Source organism: Halichoerus grypus, chromosome 7 (genome assembly GCF_964656455.1).
Source record: "Halichoerus grypus chromosome 7, mHalGry1.hap1.1, whole genome shotgun sequence".
In the NCBI taxonomy this organism is placed as follows: Eukaryota; Metazoa; Chordata; class Mammalia; order Carnivora; family Phocidae; genus Halichoerus; species Halichoerus grypus.
Genome location: NC_135718.1, coordinates 70,234,386 through 70,254,488, shown reverse-complemented (window position 1 = coordinate 70,254,488; position 20,103 = coordinate 70,234,386). Strand labels below are relative to the sequence as shown.

The window sequence follows — 20,103 nt, the reverse complement described above, 5'->3', positions numbered from 1 at the left end:
AAACATCAGTCCTTAAGACCTTCCATAGTCTTAACCAGTCATCATTAATAAACATAAAATGAATGCTCTTCATTTGAACCATAGTCATAGAGAGTTAGAGTTTACTCTCAATCTAGATTTGGCCTGAATAACCCAGAAAAATCACCAGTCTCCCCTAAAATACCAAATACCCCTTATCTTGAGATGCCTTGTCATTGGGCTTTGGTATCCCATCCGGATTCTTTTTTTTTTCAAGATTTTATTTATTTGAGAGAGAGAGAGAGACATGCACAAGCAGAGGGGTAAGGGGCAGAGGGAGAGAGAGAAGCAGATTTCCCACTGAGCAGGGAGCCTGACACGGGGCTCAATCCCAGGACCCTGAGATCATGACCTGAGTTGAAGGCAGACCTTTAGCTGACTGAGCCACCCAGGCGCCCCTCCCACAGGGTTCTTGTACTCTGGGCTGTCGTCAAAGGCAACTGGACCCAAAGTCATATTTTTATATTGTATTTTCGTCAGGTTCATTAGTTGCCCACTGGAAAAGAAAGATGGGTTATGGAGCAGTCCTCAACCTCGCTGCAGGAACCCTAAAGGCTTTATGTCAAAGTTATAGGAAAACATTCCCACTCAGCCCAAATCTGCATGTAATCAAGGGCTAGTTTTTCTCAGAAGAGCCTTGAGCAAATCTCACTGGGCACATCCTGGGGCAGAGAGAACACAATTGCAGCCCTAGGTTTGAAGTCATATGGAATATCACATGGAGGCAGATGGAATTGCCAACACCAGATCTTTTTGACAATAAAAATGTCAATTTTGCACCTGATAGATACAAAGGCTTTAAAAGCACTTTTTGAACGTCCTCATCCTGGGACAAGATGATAGTAATGCTAGTAAAGGTCCAGAGCCTAGGATCCTTCTAGGCTCAGGGAAATTGAGGCATAGCTCCAGGTTTCTGTATTTAGCCAGAAAAAGAATATCTCTCTCTTTTTTTAAGGGCCACCATTCTCCAGAAAGCATTCCCATTTCTGTCTTTCTTTTGAGTTCCCAAGTAGGATTTTATGGGGGGGGGCAGGAATCTGCCTAAAGTGCAAAACCTCCCCTCAGAAAGGAGCTGGTTGCTCTGTCAGGCACTTCTGAGCTATTATTAACCTTCCAAGCTCAAGGTAGGTAGAGTGTTCACTGTTGGCCTCAGCATCTGCTGGAATTGTGCACATACACACGCTCTCTACACGGGTTAATAACCTGACTCCCTAGACAAGAGCATCCAGGAGTCCAGGCCTCAAAGCAAAGCCCTAGTATCTCTTTACCAGACTCCTTTGGTGAGTTCCTTCACTAAAAAGGCCAATGCCATGGGGAAAAAAAGTCGATGAGATCATTTTCAGCAGAAAAAAAAAGGGAGTTCAGAGAGCTTATGTTCACTGGGGGTAATAAATATGCTGAAAAATACTAGAAATTAACAGTAAAGGCAAAAATGGCTTTATTAAGATACTGCTTTTTTTTTCTTCTTTTCAGAATTTAATATTAACTATTATGACATCACTGCTTCTGTAGGATTCTTTTATAATAAAAAAGCCTATACTGAGCAGATGCTAAGAGGGACAACATGCAAGGGAGCCCTGTGTCCTTGCTGAAGGACAGGGGACTGTGAAAATCATGGGGCAGAAAGGAGCTGCCTCTTGTGAAAAGGGTCTGTGCTCCAGAGTCCCTGGGGACTGAGTTTCAATCCTCGCTCCGCCCTGTGAGACCTTAGACAGGGGACCCAAACTCTGAGACTGGGTTTGTTCCTTTGACAAATGTGGATAATGACAGAGCCCCCTCCCCAGCGCCCCACTGCAGTCGTGGCTTTTCATGCCTGTAAAGCGCACCGTGCACAGTAAATGCTCACGAAACGGTAGCTATTGTAACTCACCTGATAGTTTGCAGGCAGTCTTTGACCAAGTCCTTTCTCTCCTTTTCAACAGCTGGGACATTTTCCTGATGATTGTGGCTGGCATGAAGCTGCTGCGGACCTCTTTCTGTAACCCAGCTCACCAGTTTATTCACTTGGGCTTCACTGTGATCTTTTTCCATTTTGACTACAAAGATATTTCAGAGAGTTTTTTACTGGATTTCTTCATGGTGTCCATTTTATTTAGCAAGGCAAGTTAATTCTCTGTTTTCTTCATTTTAAAATTTAAAGGGTGGGCTTCTCGTCACAGGTTTTAAGAATTGTAAACGTTTTCTTTTTTTAAAAAAAAATTATGGAATGAAATTAAATTGAATTACATATGCGTGTCACACTCCTGCTTCCATTTTAGGAATATTTCCCCGTGGAATATGAAAATGCCATGTTATTTGCCAAAAATCACTAATTAAAATGAGTTAGCCATTAGTGTTGCTTGAAATTTTGAAACTTTATGATCTTCGTCTCTGTTAACAATCTCATTATAAAACTTCCCTAGACCTCAAAATGCTCTGAATTAAAGATTAGCGACCAGACTGATTTTTTTATTTTAAATTAGCTAGCATTTGAGGTGAAATTTTGACCCGGTGCCCGAGAGCCCGGTCCCTGGGAGTATTTTCATTCTCTTGGTTTTTATCAGGTCCAGAGTTCATCTGTTGTAATTGATACACTGGCAATGAGAAATCCTAATCACAATTCAGGCAAATTTATGGGGATGGAAATAATGTCTAACATGGTAGTGGGGGGGGGATAAAATCCTCTGGATCCCTGCCCGAGTGTATTCTGAGCATCTCACAAAGCCGAGGTTTGTAAACAGAAATGAGAAAGGATTTGGAACGACTCTTGGCAAATGAACCCTGACACACTGACTCATTTCACATCTGGCTTCCTCATACCCCATTAATATGGCAACTGCAGGTTTCCATTCTGAGCTTGACTCAACCAAACCCTTCCCGCTTTTGGTTAATACTTTTTAAAATTTTAAGATCTTTTTTCCTGAACTTCATTTTTTTTTACCTCTTTTTGAATCAGTTCTGTTAATTTTTCTCTTTATTACTTCTTCCTTCCTTCTACCTTTTTCTCTGCTTGTTTTAGGTCACAAAATCTCAGAACTCTCACATTGTCCTAACGATGTCCCATGAGTAATTACCGTCATCCTATCAGACATGCACATTTCTTCTTATAACTCTGGCTGAACACTGAACTTTCAGTTGCCTGAGTCCCTCCATTTCTCACTTGCTCCATGCTATTACTTCTGACGCATACATTGTATTCGAGAACCTTCACCTTGGTCCTTTTCCCACAACCATTTCTTCTCTCTTTGTCTGAGTTCTGTTTGGTCTTGATAAATTTATCCCAGTTCTCTGATGGTTCAAATAACAGGCTTCATATTCTATTTTCGTTCATTATATATGAATTCCCTTTATTTCACATAATAAATGTAAAACTATATCCTATGATCTTTAAAGCATTTATGAAGTTATTATAAATAATTTTACCACTCACAGGGGTAAGAGCTTATTAACAGATGCCAAATGGGTTCGGATATGTTGAATTACTGACTGGCATTATTTATATTTTGACATGGTGATATTTATATACCTTTCTGAACCTCAGTTTCTGATAAAATTGAAAAACAAGGGGGCGCCTGGGTGGCTCAGTCGGTTAAGCGTCTGCCTTCGGCTCAGGTCATGAGCCCAGGGTCCTGGGATCAGAGTCCAACATCAGGCTCCCTGCTCAGTGGGGAGCCTGCTTCTCTCTCTCCCTTTGCTTGCTGTTCCCCTTGCTTGTGTGCACGCTCTCTCTCTCTCTGTCAAATAAATAAATAAAATCTTAAAAAAGAAAAAAGAAAAAGAAGGGTAGCAATCTCACCTGGGTGTTGAGAGGAGTAATTACTCCAACTCTAAAAGAAGTCTTTAAGTAGAATGCGCTTCCCAAATTCCAGGCAGAATTTGTAGGGCCATTGTAAGTATCAAAACAGAAGTTACACATTGTTTAGTATGGGAAGGAGTGTGGCTGGTTTTCCACACTGAGCTCCATCTAAGTGTCGTCCTGTAGAGTGAGAGGGAACACTGGGGAGTGTTCAGAAGCGTGGCAGAGAGGAGGGAGGGTCTCACTGTAAGAGTCTTAAAGGCATGGTTTCTAAGAGATTGTACATTTGCAGCAGGAGGTGTGATTTTCATTTCCCGGAACACGGGCGGCCTTTCCCTGCTGACACCTGGTGCCATCCTCTGCGTGATGAGGAGGGTGGGACCTGATGGGACACAGTCTGAAACCTAAACCCGGACAAACTTATTCGTTGCTGGCATTTGACTTTCACTTGCCGTAATCTTTTTGAAGTACCAGTTCAAACACTAATAATTTCGGACACAGCTATAGTAGCCGCATTCCTGTTCTCTCTAATTGAGGGAGGATTAGCACATATAATTTGAATAGTTTGCTTTTAGGTTGGGGATAAGAACAAAAGCAAGAAACATCAGTGTACGATCTAGTGAGTTGGTCTTGACACATCCCTAACTCCTTCTGATGCCTGCTCACCCTTGATCTTGAGAGAGCTGGGAACAGTGCGTTTTCTGGAATGAGAAACAGAATAAAAATATGTGGTTAAAGAGAAAGCATTTGAGATCTTCCTGGAAAAAAAAGAGCCAACAGAAATTAATGATGTAAGATGGTGGAAGCGATGAGCGGACCCACAGTTAATGTTTCCTGTAAATATTCTGCCTGCAAATCCCAGCTGATGCTTCCTGTCTTTTCTTGTCATTTAAATATATCTTTTAAAAAATTGTCTCTATTAATATGTTTCCTAGAAACCCCTTATATTGTTCTTACTGGCCATAGTGCTCCCCAGGGTTATTCATTGCACTGTATGAAATTTTATTTGTTCTGTAGGCTCATCAAAGTCCACTGTTGATGTGTCCTCCCGTCCGATCAGTGCAGACATCTCTACCCCCTTTCCCCAGTCCTGCTCCCATTCTGCTAAACTGAGAGTCACTGTTAACTGGACAGCCCACCCCGCAGGAGGGCTGCAAGATTAATGAAGAGACACAGAAAGGGCATCCAGTTTCCTTGTAAGAGAGGAGCTGCATGAATATGGGACTCATTATTGTTATAAGTCAGCAGCCCCTAATGCTTCAGGCATTATGTGTAGAAAGAAAGGGGAGACCGGGTTAGAGGGATGATCTCCAGAGTGAGATCACAGCACTAAGGCCCACAGAATGAAGTAGGTGGCTTCCAGAGGGTCCTGCTGCATGGTACTCTCTGTTTGCCTGAACTCCTGAGTCCCCCGAGGTCCGGAAGGTGGATGTTGGCTCTTCTCTGCAGCCTGCCAGACCTAGTGGAAAATGGGACATAATGAGTTACAGGGACAGAGCCCAATGGGAAAGAATTAGCACCACCCATGCATCGACGTGGAGGGTGAGACATTCACAGTGATGGCATCCTGGGCTCGGGGGGAGTGGCCAGAGGGGAAGAAGGCTCCCCCTCCCCTCCCCTGCATATCCCATCCTGAGCTGCCTGACATTCAGGGCACACACCCTTTGACAAGTCAGGCCATTCTCAGGCCCTTCCTTCTTTCCGTTCTGCCCCATCAGTCAGCCTTCTCTTTCAGGAATTAACTACTGTAATTAATTTTTCACATTTCCGGTGTGTCTAGGTCCTGGGGCGGGGGGTGGAGGGGGATGGGGGGTGGGGATGGGACATGCTCCAGGTGCAGACATTTGGTTGTGACAGGAACAAAGACGACAAGACTGCTTTCGTGCTCTCCCACCGGTCTCGAAAAAGTTCCTAGAAACCATCCTGCCTGGACATTTTTAGGAATGTTTAGTTGTAGAAGCAGGACTTGAAAAAAATCCTGCCAGAGGATGATTCTGCCAGGCTTTCCAAAATGAAATCGTACAGACCATTGGTGCAACCCGGGGGCTAGCTCTCTCACCATCTAGCAAATGAACAGTAATGGGTGAAGCTGTTTTTCTACAAAGTTGTATGAATAATCACAATGGAGCCAAGATGTGTGGCATTAAAACTGAACCTCTTGTCTGGGAATACACCCTTTTACAGAGGCACTTGTTCAAAATAGTTTGTTCAACAGAGTAATTGTTCATTTACTTTGCATCCCTTAAGCGCCAGACGTTGTTATTAGACCCAAAGATTACTAATGATCCGAATGATAGCGCATCCTTATTTGGTGCTTTCCGTGCGATTTACACATAATTGACATGCTTAATCCTCACCGCAGCTTTGCAGTTGGATGCTCTTCAGGGTACAGATGAGGAAACAGAGGAACAGAATGTAAGTTAATTGCCCAAAGATCTCACAGTTATAAAATGGTAGCCCAGGATTCTTCTCCAAGGCTTTCCTTGGTGACAATGCCTCCCGCACTTGGGGACTCTAGAAAGAAGGCACAAAGATAAGGAGATAATTACAATAAAGTGTGATAAATGGGGCACCTGGGTGACTCAGTTAAGCATCTGCCTTCGGCTCAGGTCATGATCTCAGGGTCCTGGGATCAAGTCCCGCGTGGGGTCCCTGCTCATCAGGGAGTCTGCTTCTCCCTCTCCCTTTGCCCCTCCCCGCCGTTCACTCTGTCTCTCTCTCTCTCATAAATAAATAAATAAAAAATAAAGTGTGATAAGGAAGGTGACCATGGCAGAGGATTTCAAGAGGGCACGTAAAAATGGTACCCAGTCCCACCCAGGAGAATTGGAAGCAATGATGCTTATTCCCTGGATCTTTGAAGAGGGAGAGAGTGGGTCAGGCAAGGAAAGCAGGGAAAAGTGATCTGTGCCAGGGGAACTGCATGTGCAGTCACAGAAGCAAGAGAGTTGGGCATGTCCCAGGAACCGCAAGTCCCTTGGCAAGCGTGAACACATGGTGGGGAGAGTGGGGAGGGATGAAGCGGTGGGTGTCTAAGTCAGACCAAAAAGGGCTGAGCAGGCCGTGTGTCAGGGTTTGGACTTCATTCCTTCGTTGGCTGAAGGTTGTTAAGTGAGGAGTAAGAGGCTCAGAAACGCATTTTAGAAACATCTCTTTGTGGGAGTTGGAGTCTTGGAAATTGGGTAGGAGAGGAGCATGCTCATTCAGGCGACTCATAATGAGAGCTTGAACTGCAGTGGCAGAAGTGAGACAGAGGAGGGGACAATCCCGGGGGAGTCTGGGAGGTGGAGCTGATCAATTTGGTGACCGTTGGGACGCCGGGGAAGTGGACTGTGGGAGGACGAGCAGCGGCTGGGAGCTCTCAGATCACTCCTCTAGTAACTAGTGCTGCCACTAACAAGGGGGGAAAGACAACTGAGGGGAAAGAATGTTGGTTGCTCGATTGTGGAATGAGAAGCAATGAGGACCAAAAGTGATGACCTTGAGAACGGGATTTGTTACTATTTAAGTGTTTTAATTTTGAGTAAGTAATGCATAAATATATGCTCATTATGATAAAATTAGAAAAATAATGGAAATATACAAAGAATGTCTATCTTATACACATGCCTCACTTCTTAACCCCCTCCTCTCTCTAATGATAACCATGGTAAGCATTTCAGAATAATTCCTTCTATTCTGTCTTCCTACAAATTCACACACACACACACACACAAATTTCAATAGGATCATTCTTTACACATTTTTTACTTCGCTTTGTTGCTTAAAAATATATCTCAGAGAACTTCCATCACTGTACATCTAATGTGGCCTCCTCCTTTTGATGCCTGCATAGTATTCCATAGTGCATATCATAATTTGATTAGCTCTTCCCCTACTGATAAACATTAAGTTTGTTTACAGATTTTTTTTCTGTGGTAGTTGGGACTTCTATGTTCATGAACTCCAGAAACCTACATGAAATTGGCTTAATGAAAAAAGGGATTTTAATAGTTCACATAACTGATTGGGTGATCCAGAGGCTTAATTGATGGCACTGAAATTCTGTTCTTATTTCCCCTTCGCATCCACATGCTGGCTATCCTTCTCTCCTCTGTTGGCTTCATCCTGAGATCGGCTCTATCCACATGGGTGTAATCATGGTCACTAGCAGTTCTAGATTTACAGCATTCTCACACCCCAATAATCCCCGAAAAAAGAGAAAGCATCTTTCCTCATAACTTCAGCCAATGTTCTGGGGGCGAGTCTCATTGACAACTTTGGTGTCATGTGTTCACTCATGAACCAAGAACAATGGCCAGAGGTATGTGTGTCCCCTAGTCAATGAAGCCTAGACTTCTTGCCCCTCCTTGAGTCCTAACCAGACTTAGTCTGAGAGTCAGGGGGGGAAGAAAGAGGCTAGACAAGAAGTGTCTGATGCTACTGCATCCAGCCATGCAATGATCAAAACTAACATCCTGGTGTTAGTGTCTCAGAAACATAGATTCCCATGATGGGAATTGCTGGGTGGATAGCATCTACATGAAAGAGTCTCAACACAGAATCCTTCGAAAAGATTTACATTCCTTCCAACAAGGATGACCAGGATTTATTTATTTATTTATTTATTTATTTATTTATTTATTTATTTATAAAGATTGTATTTATTTATTTGCCAGAGAGAGAGCACAAGCAGGGGGAGCGGCAGGCAGAGGGAGAGGGAGAAACAGGCTCCCCGAAGAGCAGGGAGCCCGATACGGGGCTCGATCCCAGGACCCTGGGATCATGACCTGAGCCAAAGGCAGATGCTCAACCGACTGAGCCACCCAGGTGCCCCCAGGGATGACCAGCATTTAGGAAATAGGTATGAGAAGTGACTCTTGAAACAAGCATACAGCATAATGGTAAGCAAGTAGGAAATGGGATTTTCAGGTTTACTCATCTTTTTCAGAACTCTGGAAACTTCAGCAAGGTCATCTCACAGTTTCCTCTCTACTAGACAAGACTAACTCCCATAATAACATCAACCCATAAGGCCTGGAGCATTCTTTATGCCCTACAATGTCCTGTCTTCAAGGAAATGAAGTCTGCTGTGATAAAACTTTCAAATCCTTTGCAACTTTCTATAGGAAATCTATCTGGATCACCTACTAGCATCCTGGTTATCACTTCAAAGTATAGATGAAGAGGAAATGGTGAGAGAGAAAAAGAATGGGAACGAGTGGGCAGAAGGATCACAGTCCAGTAGAACCTTTAAATTCAACTGAATCTGGCAGGTGGTTGGTTGGCTAACTGAAAACCTTAAGCAGGAAATGATAATAAATGATACCTACATGCCTACCTTGTAATTTTATAATAGCATAAAACTTATACCTGAACTCTTATTAGCAGTCTTTTAAAGCCTTTTCTTTAAGTAGGAATCTACAGAATGAGGACTATTTGGTCTTATTCCATGAACCATGCCCATTATGTGCTTTCTAGGGTGTTCCGTTCCCGTTTCTGATCTTTAAAATTCTACTTGAAGTGAGAAGTGAAAGTTACCTGTGAAACAGTCTGAGAGCAGTTCATATTTTCTTTGTTCCCAAATCTCTTCTCATTCATACCTAAATCCACCACAGTTTTAGAGATGTCTTCCTCAAGTCATCAGCATTCAACTTTGCTGTGATAGAAACACCCCTCTTCCATTTGTACTCATATTGTTTGTACTCATATTGCATCAGCTTATACAATATTTAATTGAATAAAAAACCATTATACCAACAGGTAAAACTGATGCAGGCAGTTTGGGCAACCAGAATAACATCTCTTGCTAAGCATTCAACTCAAATGGTGGGATTGATCAGGAGTGTAAAAAAGAATTTAAAAATATCTTACTGGCCTAAAAGAAAATCTTACTGGCCTTCAGTGTTCGCTGGGTTGTGGGACTCATCAATAAGTTCTACAGTGCAAATATAAATATCAATCAATCTGAAAGTTATTTAGGTGGATTTTATTTATTTATTTACTTACTTATTTGAGAGAGAAAGAGAGCAAGCACGTGCACATGCATGTTGGGGGAAGGGGCAGAGGAAGAGGGAGAGAGCCTATCTTAAATAGGCTCCATGCCCAGTGCAGAGCCCAACATGGGGCTTGATCTCATGACCCTGAGATCACGACCCTGAGATCATGACCTGAGGCAAAACCAAGAGTTGGATGCTTAACCCACTTTGCCACCCAGGCACCCCAATTAGGTGGATTTTTAAAAGAAAGTGTCCTTTGATAAGATAAGTAGGGGAGAGTTACATTTGCTTGTATGTTATCGGTGTTCTGGGAGGTGCTGTGCCCAAACTGAAGGAAGGGGGCATGCAGGATCTCATCACACGGCATGGAGAATTTGATTCAGCAATAATTATTTAGTGTCTACTAGGTATGCTGCCTAAGGAATGGAGGTGCTTCAGGGGAAATGCCCTTGTAGAGTTTAGTTTGGTGGGGGAAACAAATTAGCTACAAACAGAAAAGAGTTAAGTTTCCTCCTCAAGCACTCTAAAATTCCAATTGCTTTCTGCGGTTCTTACTCAGAGATCAGCCTTTGAAAATACACCCAGTCTCTTTCAGTTTTCACCACCTGCTGCTGCCACTTTGGTGTCAGCCTCCCCATCCTTCCAACAGGCCTACCTGCCTCCACCACCACCCCTCCACCCTGTTCTCAATGGAGGGGCCAGAGGAGTTTGTTTTATATAAACTTATTTCAGAATAATTTTAGGTTCATGGAGAAGATGTAAAGATAGTACAGAGTTCCCATATACCCCATACTCTGTTTCCCTATTACTCACATTTTGTATTAGTATACTACGTTTGTCCCAATTAAGGAACCAAAGTTGATCTGTTGTTATCAACTAAAGTCCATCCTTAATCAAATTCCTTAGTTTTTCTATAATGTCCTTTTTCAGTTCCACCCAGAATACCATACTGCATTTAGTTGCCTTGTCTCCTTAGGCTCCTCTTGGCAGTGATCGTTCTGTTGTTTTGTTTTTGAAGTTAACAGTTTTGAGGAGTCTTGGTCAGGTATATTGTAAGATATCTCTCTGTTAGAGTCTGTGTGATGCTTTTCTGTTGATAAGACTGGAGTGATAGGTTTGGGGAAGGAGGAGGACAAGGGTACAGTGCCGTTCTCATCACATCATGTCAAGGATTTATGCTAGCAGCATAACTTGATGTTGACTTTCATCACCTGGCTGAGGTTTTTCCACTGTAAAGATTCCACTTTTGTGAATCTTTCTAGATTGTATTCTTAGGAGGAATAATCACTATGTGTAGTCCACATTTAAGGAGTAGGAAGTTATGCTCTACTTCCTTGATGGGAATGGAAGCAATAATAAATTATTTGATTTATTTTGAAAATTATTTGACTTTTCTGCATGAGAGATTTGCCTATTTATCATCTATCTACTTAGTTTTTATATCAGTATGGGCTCATAGATATTTGTTTCATACTTTGGGTAATAATACAATATTATTTTACTCATCTTGTTGCTATTTTGATTATTTGGGGCTCTTTCAGTTGACTTTTGTGTCCCTTTGACATAGCCCCATTGTGTGTGGGTGTGTGTATTAGCACTTTCTTACCTCCTGTAAGATGTTCTAGGTGTGTCTTGCATATTTCCTGCCCCAGTCCTAAAATTTGCCATTTCTCCAAGGGAGTCCTGCTTCCTTTCATTAGGGAATGGTACTTAGAAACCAAAATCTGGGCTCAAGGTGCATTCTTGATACTTGAGTGTCATTGATTCCAGGCACTCTCAGCCAACAGAGCAAGGAAATATATGTGTGTATGCTCATGTATATACACATATCTAGAGATAATTCTGTATGTAACCCCCTGTATCTACATTAAGCTAAACAGGAGTTCATACTGATACCTTCAAGTCGAATCCATGACCACAGGGATCATTCTGGCCAATTCCCCTTGCTTACTGTTACTTCCCACTCCATCAGTGAGGAACCTGGCTTCTACCATCTGTCATCCATTTACTTAACTGTTCACTTCTAGTGTGCTTGTATAGTAGTTTCCTAATGGTTAACCTGCACCCCATGGGAAACAACCTTGTCAACTAGGGCACAGTGCTCATGTGCAGTGCTGTTCCTTTTTGCTTTTAGTCTTACAGATTCCAATCATTTTCAGAGTTACTTGAGTCAGCACCTTCTTCCTCCACCTCCCATAGTGAGGTTGTTTCATATATTTATATGACAACTACATTGCATTCCACTTGGGGATCCCCCAATCTCCTAGGTCATTTTAAAGAAAATTTTGCATACATTGCCATTTTCTCACATTATAAATTTCTATGGAATTTAACAAATATATAGTGTCATGCATACATTATTAGCATATCTTACAAAACAGTTTGATTCCCCTAAAAAATCCCCTGTGCTTCATCTACTCAGTCCTTCCTCCCCTCCCCCAAACTCTGGAGACCAGTGATGTATTTATTTACCACTGCTTTCGTTTTGCCTGTTCCAGCATGTCATGTAATTGGAATCATATACCTTTTTGGATGGGCTTCTTCTGCTTAGCAATATACATTAGTGATTTTTTCTGTGTCTTTGCATGGCTCTGGCTTGATAGCTCATTCCTTTTTATTGCTGAATAGTATTCCGTTGTATGGATGTTTATCCATTCACCGATTGAAAGAAATCTTGGTCTTTTCTAGTTTTTGGTGATTATGAATAAAGCTGCTATGAACATTTGTCTTCAGGTCTTGTGTAGACATCACTTTCAATTAGGTTAGATAAATACATGATTGCTAAATTGTATAAAAGTAAGTTTAGCTTCATAGAACACCGCCAAATTATCTTCCAAGTACTCCTTACTGTTCTGCATTGTTGCCACAATGAATGAGAGTTCCTGTTGTTCTTCATCTCAACAATTTAAGCTGTCAGTTTTTTGGATTTTAGCAATTCTAGTAGATTTACAGTGCTATCTCATTTTAATTTTCATTTCCCTAAAGACAAATGATGTTGGTATTGTCATATACTTACTTACTGACTGTATATCTTTATTGAAGTGTCCAGATTTTTTTGCCCATTTTTAAATTGGTTTATTTTCTTATTGCTAACTGTAAGAGTTCTTTGCATATTGTGGATACAAGTCCTTTATTAGTTATATGCTTTCTGGGCTTGTCTTTTAATTCTACTAATAGTGTGTTTTTAAGATCTGCTGTGGTGTTTGGCTCGAGTAGAGAGGTTATTTATTAAATTCTTCTGTCCTACTAGGCTGCCCCTTTTCTGGTCATTTGAATGGAGAAAGCAGACTTTATTTTTACTTTGATTTTTGATTTTTTAGGTCTATGCCTCTTGCCATTTCTGAGTTGCTGGCTTGCTTAGCTCTAAATCTGCAAAATTCGTGGTCAAAAGAAAAATCCAGTGGACTCACTACCATTTCTTTCCCCAGATCACAGGGTTTTTAGCTGGTTTCCCCTTTTCTCTTCAACTTCCAGAGTCGTCCTAGGTTTATGTAATAAACCATTTCCAACATTTTCAGTTGTATTTAATAGGAGCAAGATGTGTTCTTCCTGTTTTCTGAAGTGTAAGCCTATAATGTACATTTTAAGCTACTCTAAATCCATCATCAAATGGCACTATATTGCTTCACTTTCTAACCCAGGTACCTTTTATCAGAGTATTTTCAATTTCTCCCTCCTGTTCCTTCTGACATTGAAGTTATTCATTTCCTTACCCATATTTTAAAATCACCCAATACATTATTCCTATTATTTCCTTAAACAAAGTTATAGTTTGTATCAATTGAAAATAAAAATAATAAAATATTTTCTTTTACCTTCACTTATTCTTTTCTGATGCTCTTACTTTATATAGGTTTAAGTTTCTGGCCTGTATCATTTTCCTCAGCATGAAGAAATTTTAACATTTCTTGCAGGGAAGGTCAGCTGGTAATGGATTTCCTCAGTTTTCATCTACAAAATCTTTATTTTTTTCCCTTCAATTTTGGAGAATAATTTTGTAGGTTGTAGAGTTCCAGGTTGGCAGGATTTTTTCTATCAACACTTTAATAATATATAGTTCACTTTCTCCATGCTTGCATAATTTCTAATGAGAAATCTACTCCAATTTCTTTGTTCTTCTATAGGCAAGATGTTTTTTCCTTCTGAGTTTCAAGATTTTTCTCTTTTTTGGCTTTCTGAAGCCTGAATATGACATGCCTAGGAGTGTGTTTGTGTGTGTGTGTGTGTGTGTGTGTGTGTGTGTGTGTGTGTGTTCAGTCTTGCTTGGCGCTCTCAGTTTTCTGGGTTTGGGTTTCCATGTCTGTCATTAATTTTGAAAGTTTTTGGCTGTTATTTAAATATATATTCTGTTCTTTCTTCTTTTTCTGGTATTGCACTTATGCATATGTTACACCTTTCCTTATTGTCCTGTAGTTCTTGGGTATTTTGGTTGTTTTTTTTTTTTTTTTTTCCTGTTCCCATTTCAGTTAGAGGTATTTCTATTTGACATATCTTCAAACTCCCTGATTTTTTGCTCACCATGTCCTGTCTGTTGATGAGCCCAATAAAGGCATTCCTTGTTGCTGTTACAGTGTTTTTATTTCTAACATTTCCTTTTGACCCTTTCTTAAAGTTTCCGTTTCCCCCTTTACATTACACATCTGTTCTTGCATGCTATCTACTTTTCCATTAAAGTTACAGACATATTAATCATAGTTATTTTTGATTCCCTGTGTGGTCATTCCAACATCTGTGTCATATCTGAGTCTGGTTCTGGTGCTTGCTTTGCCTCTCCAGACTGTTTCTCCTTGCCTTTTGGCACACCCTTAATTTTTTGTTGAAAGCAGGACATGTTGTATCAGGTAATAGAAACTGAACAGGCCTTCAGTGTGAGGATTTCTGTTAGTCCGATTAGAAGAGGGACTGTGTTTAATGTCTGCTATAACCGTAGGTCCCAGAGGCTTCAAGTTTTTCTAATGTCCTTGTTTTTTCTCCTCTTGATTTTTGGCTTCCCTATAAACTCCTCCTCAGAGAGAGTTGTGTCTGTAACACTAGCTGTAACGTAGTGTTACTATACTGGATCTTTGTTGGTGTGCTGGTAAGGTATAGGGCAGGGGGGGATATTCTTTTATCTTCCAGTTAAATCTCAGTCTCTTATTGGGCCTGTGTCTCAGGGCTGGGACCTTCATAAGTGTTTCCAGAATTGTGTAGCTTTTTTCTCCCCATGCACTGTACTCCGTTTGCTGGTAGTAGTATTCTTACTTTATTTCCTTAAAGCCCTGACTCTGTTAACTGTTTTTCCCTCTTTTAGGTGAAGTGAGCTGGAGCCTAGCCAGGATAAGGCTCAGGCAGAGCCCTTCATCCTTCAGGGGAGGGAGAGGGCCATCGTGTTTCACAGTGGCTAATTTCCTCCCCTTTCCAGGCCCATGAGGAGATCTTTCTTTGCTCTTCACCATGAGAACCTGCTGGGGTTTCTGGGGTATGAAAGTATAGAGGCCCCCCTGAGACTGTGGTGCCCAGGGGCTTCTAAATTTTGTGTTAGTCCACACTCAGCCTCTAAGAGTTTGCCAGGATCACCGTTTAAGTGTCCCTGCCAGTTCATGGCTCCAGCAGCTTCTGCCCCAGAGGAGCAGGTCTCACTGACCCTTCCAGAGAGGCAGCTCTCCCCAGGACATCAGTTGTCTGATGGGTCTAAGAGTCATCGATATTCAGTTTGTTTCACTTTTTCTTGTTGCAAAAGTGGGAACAACAACTCTTAATCTTTTTTCATTTGGAGTTAAAACTAGAAGTCCCTCGAGTTTTTCTTCTAAAACACAAACCAATCTTGTCCCTGCTCAGAACCCTGACATGGCTCCCCATTTCACGTAGAGCAAAAGCCAAATCTCTTACACTAGCCCACTGACCAGCACCACTGGGTCCCCATCACTGCTCTGACTTCCTCTCCTCTTCTCTTCCTGGTTAATCCAGCTCTCCTTACCATTCCTCTACAGTGCCAAGCATGCTTTCATGTGGGGCCCCTTGATCTGGCCATTGCTTCAGCCTAAAAATGCTCCTCCCCACATGTCCCCTGGACTCCCTCCACCAGCTCTTTCTGGGCTGTGCTCAGATTTCACCTTCTCAAATCAGACCCACCCTGACTACCGACAGCATTCACCGCCTCCTAACATGCTCTATCATTGACTTGTTTACCCTTTTATTATCCCTCCCACGAGAATGCACATTCCATGAGGGCGAAGATCTTTGCCTGTTTATGTACTGATATGTCCCAATTTCCCGATCAGGGTCAAGCACAAGTAGTGTGTGTGTTGTTGAATGTTGCTCGTGTGCACTGGCTATTCAGTAGTTTAACCGAAGTCACTCTCTCTGCAAGTGACTTGAACTCAATCCCACTCCCACTCTGCCCAAAGAGAGGAGTACAGGTTGATAAAGCCACTTCAGAAACACAGCCTACCTTCCAGGCTCTCGGAGATACGCGTTCACTTGTAGTTGCCACCCAGGATGGGGTGTAGGAGAAAAATTTCACAAGCTGTGCACTGTGTCTAGAAACGAAGAACACAGTCCAAGATGTTCGTGTTCCCAAAGCAATTGGAAACTCCTCAAATAGTGGGAACATGGGTGTGCTTATTTGTGTTCTACTTCCTGCAACATCTAACAAAATGCCAGGTCAGAGTGATTACTCAACACTTATTAATGGAAATCAGTTGAGAGCTGAGAGATGGGAAAACTGGTTTTTGAAAAATGAAGTCTAAGCTTGGATGTGGTGATTGAATGACATTTGATTATCCTAGAGAGATGATGATTCACCATGCAGGAGCAAGGGAGTATGTGGGAGGAGGGAAGGTTTTAGATTGAGCATATGGGTCACTTAGAGTTCCCTCCTTGGGTTTTTCATGGTGTATGTTTTTATTTTCTTGGCTTCCTATAAATCCTGTTTAGCTGAACACATGGCCAGCAGCACTAGCTTCTCTGCTTTGAGTGTGTTGCTCTGAGTGTGTTGCTCTGAGTTCTCTAGTCAGCTGAGCACCTCTTGCAAAACTGAGGGGTAAATTACAACCTGCCGATAGCTGTAGATCTCCCCCAGTGGTGATGAGCTGATGTCATCCAACTGGCCAGCTCTAACTGTGTCATGTCATGGCTGGGAAGTGCCCGAACGGCCCCAGACATCCTTCAGCTGAGATTTAGAGCCTAACACATCAACTTCCTTGTCTTCCACTCCCCAGTACACCACCAACAAATCAAAGGGATGAGTTGCCCTTAACTCAAGCCATGCAAGTTACTGTAATTTATTTCCGGGGAAGGGATGTAGGGCTGAAATGAATGCTAGCAGCGACTCTCAACCTCTACCTTCGAAGTAAGGATCAGTTTTTCCTCCCTATTTGGGACCTCAAGCCTGGTATGCATGAGTTGCACCTTTTTTTCCTTCAGGCTTCCTAATAGTATACTATAAAAAATACATAGATTTGGTAATGTTCAAAGATGTATATAGCTAAATATGTCCCTGTTAATGTGTTAAAGAAGTATTTACAGTCTCCCATTTTTTAATTTTATTATTTATTTATTTATTTTTGCAAGAGAGAGGTGGGGGAAGAACAAGTGGGGGGAGGGGCAGAGGGAGAAACAACCTCCCTACTGAGCAGGGAGCCTGATGTGGGACTCGATCCCAGGACCCTGAGATCATGACCTGAGCTGAAGGCAGATGCTTAACCCACTGAGGCACCCAGGTGCCCGCTCCCAATTTTTTTTTTAAGTCTACAGCTTCTCTCCTGAAGGAGGCTGCTCACTGGCTCAGTGTTGCAGTCCCTCCCATCAGGGCAGTGGTGATGTGCCTTCATTAACCCAGAGAATTGAGGAGCCACTGCTGATCAATCTTCACAGGAAGGGGAAGGGATGTGTCCCTAAGGCACACAAAACCTATGTGAGCGGCTTCAGGGAATTCAGGAGAGGTGACAACTCTAGACTCTCCTCACTGAAAGAATTTTGAGAACCTCCCTTACTCAGCAGTTAGGAGTGCCCTCCTTAAAATGCTTCCCAAAGGGAGAACTTAATTGGGTTGCATCAGGCAACATTTTCCTTACAAGGCTCACCACTGGCATTTGACATCCTCTACTGGTTGGAGGCTCCTGGTGCTACAGATGTACATATATGAACCTGCAGATTCCAAATCGTGTCTTTTACCAGGCATCCATATTTAGGACAAGAACTTTGAGGTCACAGGCTGTCCCATTCTTTCTTTCCTTAACCTATCAGTTTTGGAAATACTTTGATGGACCAACCCACAGTGCTTCTGCCTGAAGAAAGGGTATTGATGATTCTGAGATGGTTGCTATGTACATTTAAAACCTCCAGGGGGGAAAAAGAGAGTAAATAGCTCTTTTATAAGGAAAATCCATGGCTGTTGCAAGGATCTGGCATGTCAACAAGAAGGAACAAGAACATTTCCACTGAACCCATGCTCGCTATAGCCATGGGTTATATCACTTGACGAGTTGGGGAAACACCTGAAGCTTTCATTCATGCACCACTTCACTTTCTAGAAAACACCACACTTACATCCACTGTGTGCCTATCTATACTGCTTATCTGCTAGAAGATAAGTGTACAACCATAAATAATACCCAGGGTCTGCGGCCAATGAGCATACACTCCAATGGGGGACAAAGGAAATAAAAACATATAAAAAGTACTTTTTAAAAAAAAAGATTTTATTTATTTATTTGAGAGAGAGAGAGAACGAGCAGGGGGGAGGGTGAGAGAGAGAAGCAGACTCCCTGCTAAGCAGGAAGCCCGATGTGGGCCTGGATCCCAGGACTCCGATATCATGACCTGAGCTGAAGGCAGACTCTTAACTTACTGAGTCACCCAGGTGCCCCTTTAAAGTACTTTTGAAACAATGCCATAAGGGCCATAAATAAACTAACCTATGTTGATTGAGCACTTAATACATGTTGAGTCCTGACATAAAAACTTACCTGGATTATCTCATTTAATCTTTACAATAAATTTCTGATAGGTACCATTACCATATCTACTTTGCAGATGAGAAGACTAAGGCTCCATGGAGTGAAACATGCCCAAGATCACACAGCTAGTGAGAGGCAGGGCTGGGATAGGAACTCGGGTCTGTATGGCCCCCCAAGCCCGCTCTTGTCACCAGGATGCTGTGCTACTTTGTATGTGATTTGAAGTTATAAGCCACAGATTGTGGGGACCCCCAGAAGGAGCAACTAATTAAGGCAGTGGGCAGAAGGGTCGCAGGAAGAACTTGGAGAGATGTCACTTTGAACTACTTTTTAATTCCATTTTGCTTCTCTGTTGACTTATTACTTATGCCTCTTATTTTTAAGTCATTGCTCTTATATTAAAAATATAATATTTTTATATTATATATATACATTGTAATATATATGTTATATGTATATATACATTATATATGTACATAGTAATGTACCTTCAAATATTATACCACTTCATGTGTAGGGGAGGGAATTTCAACAGTTCCCTTTCCCATTTTTATGCTGTTGTCATGCATTTGGTTTTACATATGCGATAAACACATAATACAGTGTTACTATTTATGCTTTAGAGCAAAAGTGCTCTTGTAGAGCAGTTGAAAATAAGAAAAACATTTATTTTTTATTTTTATTTTATTGCCACTTACTCCATTTCTGATCCCTGTTTCTTTGTGTAGATCCATGTTTCTGAACTATATCACATTTCTTGTGCCTAAACTTCTTTGAAGAGTTCTTTTAGTGTAGGTCTATAGGCCATGAACTTGGGTCAGTTTTGTTTGTCTGAGAAAGTATTTCTCTTTCAGTTTTGAAAGATAGTCTCACTGGGTATAGAATTCTATTTTGACAGTCCTACCCCACCTCATCCCCCCCGCCCTTAAACATGTCATTCCATTTAGAGGCACATGGGTGACCCAGTCAGTTAAGCGGCTGACTCTTGATTTCAGCTCAGGTCGTGATCTTGGGATCCTGAGATCAAGCCCTATGTCAGGCTCTGTGCTCAGTGCAGAGTCTGCTTGTCCCTCTTCCTCCCCCATACCACTTATTCTCTCTCTCTCTCAAATAAATAAATAAAATCTTTAAAATAATGTTGTTCCATTTAGCACTTTTAGCACTTAAATAATGTCACTCCATTGCCTTCTGCCTTACATGGTTTCTGATGTAAGTCTTCTGTAATTTTTACTGTTGTTTTTCTTTGTGTAGTGTGTCTTTTTGTAGTTGTTGTTGCCTCCAAGATTTTCTCTGTCTGTTGTTTTCAGCAGTTTGAATAGGCCATGCCTAGTTGTGTAGGGTTTGTTGTTGTTGTTGTTGTTGTTGTTTGGGTATTTATCCCGTGTCATCTGTT

General features: G+C 41.8%; 1 protein-coding gene across 1 annotated transcript in view; it reads left to right on the top strand.

Moving 5' to 3' along the window:
- PCNX2 (pecanex 2) overlaps positions 1 to 20,103 on the top strand; it is a 304,655-nt gene that overhangs the window by 179,543 nt on the left and 105,009 nt on the right. The window contains exon 21 of the mRNA XM_036102955.2: positions 1,941 to 2,118. Coding sequence (XP_035958848.2) covers positions 1,941 to 2,118 — 178 coding nt within the window. The remainder of the gene's footprint in view (positions 1 to 1,940; positions 2,119 to 20,103) is intronic.